The sequence below is a fragment of the Arachis duranensis genome, chromosome 7 (genome assembly GCF_000817695.3).
Source record: "Arachis duranensis cultivar V14167 chromosome 7, aradu.V14167.gnm2.J7QH, whole genome shotgun sequence".
Classification (NCBI taxonomy): Eukaryota; Viridiplantae; Streptophyta; class Magnoliopsida; order Fabales; family Fabaceae; genus Arachis; species Arachis duranensis.
The window spans coordinates 3067371-3070119 of record NC_029778.3 but is presented as its reverse complement, the minus strand read 5'-3'; the positions used below and the strand labels follow the sequence as shown (position 1 = coordinate 3070119).

Here is a 2749-nt window from a genome sequence, read left to right as displayed (position 1 = left end):
CTTTTCTCTTCTATCAAATCCATTTTCGCATTTCTTGCTTATCAGCATGGCCACTCTCCTGGGCCCACCTGAACTCTTAAAACCACAACCAACCGCCGTCGCCGCGGCCGCCGCCACCACCACCACCGCAGCCTCAGAACCCTTCATTGACCTAATGGTCTCGAGATTTTACAGCCCCAAACCCCCAATGGGCTTGACAGAGAACCAGTCCGCTACATTCTTGTCAACCGGCAACCCATGCCTTGACTTCTTCTTCCACGTCGTTCCCGACACTCCCTCCGACTCCCTCCGAGAGAGGCTCGACGTGGCATGGGCCCACAACCCCCTCACCACACTCAAACTCGTCTGTAACCTCCGAGGCGTCCGCGGAACCGGCAAGTCCGATCGCGAAGGCTTCTACACTGCTGCCATGTGGCTCTTCTCTAACCACCCCAAGACACTCGCAGCCAACGTCCCTTCCTTCGCCGAATTCGGTTGCTTCAAGGACCTTCCGGAAGTTCTCTACAGGATTCTAGAAGGTTCAGATGTGCGAAAGAATCAGAAGGCGCAGTGGCTCAGCGTAAAAGGCTCCAGAAAGAGGAACAGGTTCAAGAAGATGAGGGAAACAAACGCGTTCTACCTGGGGAGGGGAAGGGGAAGGGGAACGGGAAGGAAGTTGAGGAATGCCAGAAACAAGGAGGAGAGCATGAAGAAGAAGACGTTCGGTGATTTCTTAGTAGGATTGAAGCCCTTTGAGAATTCGACGAACGAGATGATGAAGAAGGAGAAGGAAACTGCACGTTCTCTCAGGGAACAAAAGAAGGTTTCCATGGCCAATAAGCTCCTTAACCGTTACAACGAAGATGCAAATTTTCAGCTCCTCCACGATAGCATCTCCGATCATTTTGCCAACTGTTTGAAGAACGATCTGGAGTTGTTAAATTCCGACAAATCAACGGCTATCAGTCTTGCTGCGAAGTGGTGTCCCTCTCTTGACTCTTCCTTTGACCGATCCACGCTTCTATGTGAATCCATTGCGAGGAGGATGTTCCCTCGCACCGAGTATGAAGGAATCGAGGAGGCGCATTATGCTTACAGGATCCGTGATCGGTTACGGAAGGAGGTTCTTGTCCCTCTTCGGAAGATTCTAGAACTTCCAGAGGTTTACATGAGTGAGAAACGCTGGGATTCGATCCCATACAACAGAGTGGCGTCTGTGGCTATGAAGCTCTATAAGGAGAAATTCATGAAGCATGATAAAAAGAGGTTCATGAAGTACCTTGTGGACGTGAAGTCAGGGAAGACTACAATAGCCGCCGGCGCATTGCTTCCTCATGAGATCATACAGTCTTTGGGATATCGACGTCGCTGTCGATATCTATATCGATATGAAGATGAAGATGAAGAGGAAGATGGTGATGAGGTGGCAGAGCTTCAGTGGAACAGAATAGTGAGTGACATGCTTAAGAAGGGTAAGATGAAGAACTGTTTGGCTGTGTGTGATGTTTCTGGAAGCATGAGTGGGGTTCCCATGGATGTTTGTGTTGCATTGGGGTTGTTGGTGTCTGAATTGAATGAGGAACCATGGAAGGGAAAGGTTATCACATTCAGTGCAAATCCTGAGCTTCATTTGATTGAAGGCAATAGTCTCTATTCCAAGGTCAACTTTATTAGGGAGATGAAGTGGGGGATGAACACGAACTTCCAAAGAGTGTTTGATCGAATTTTGGAGGTGGCTGTGGAAGGAAAATTGAAAGAAGATCAGATGATTAAGCGGGTGTTTGTGTTCAGTGACATGGAGTTCGATCAAGCATCCGCGACGCCTTGGGAGACCGATTACCAAGCAATTACAAGGAAGTATAGTGAGAAAGGTTATGGCTCTGCTGTTCCTCAGATTGTGTTCTGGAATCTGAGGGACTCGAGGGCCACTCCGGTGGCGGCCACCCAGCAAGGAGTGGCCCTCGTGAGTGGATTCTCTAAGAATCTGATGACTTTGTTCATGGACAATGACGGTGAACTCACCCCCGAAAGTTCAATGGAAGCTGCAATTTCCGGCCCCAAATATCAGAAACTAGTCGTGCTAGATTAATCATTTTTTTTATTGCCTTGAGAGTTTTCTTAATCTGTGTAAATAAGCAGTTATTCAGTAATAAATATTTGGATTAATTATGCCTATCACTATTTTGATTTCCTCTACACTTCTGTTTTTCTAAGCTGCTGAAGAAAACTAAATATTTGTTCTTGGCATTTTAATTTTTCTCTCCACAGCTTGTTTAGTAGATGACTTCACAGAAGAACAGGGTGCCTTGATTGTATAAACACCACCAAGCATGATCAGGTTGATACTCCAATAACCTCACACCTTCTAACAGCTGTTGCAATTGATGTGATGAATCATCTCTTTATTATATGCTAAACCTTAAGACACTTTATGATGGCCATTACCAACTCCCAAGCTTCAGAGTTTTCTCCATGCTTTACACTCCAACAATAGGTATTTTGATCTCACAAAAAATGTTTGTTTTGATTTTGAGAAGGAAACCCTTAAATTTTAAGAGCAATGTTAGTATGATTTTACAAGATTATCTATCTCTTTCAATAGTTAATTATCTTGTTTATGTATGTTTCAATACTTATCTTGGATTTGAAAGATCTTAGTTGGAGGCTGACTTGGGTTTTGTCCATTTCATGACACACAGCTTAATTTGATGAAGTATGCAGATTTATTTTGGCAGCATTTGCTTTGACAAAAAGAAATCACTTGTTTGAC

The 2749-nt window shown here is 44.9% G+C and overlaps 1 protein-coding gene across 1 annotated transcript; it reads left to right on the top strand.

Moving 5' to 3' along the window:
* Nucleotides 1–2109, top strand: LOC107496585 (uncharacterized). Its single transcript, XM_016117886.3, has one exon. The coding sequence runs from the start codon at nucleotides 47–49 to the stop codon at nucleotides 2066–2068; it is 2022 nt and encodes a 673-aa protein (XP_015973372.1). The 5' UTR covers nucleotides 1–46; the 3' UTR covers nucleotides 2069–2109.
* The last annotated feature ends 640 nt before the right edge of the window (nucleotides 2110–2749 follow it).

Bases quoted from the DNA above. Each gene is read 5' to 3' on its own strand.
- LOC107496585 (XM_016117886.3), top strand. From the start codon at position 47: ATGGCCACTCTCCTGGGCCCACCTGAACTCTTAAAACCACAACCAACC.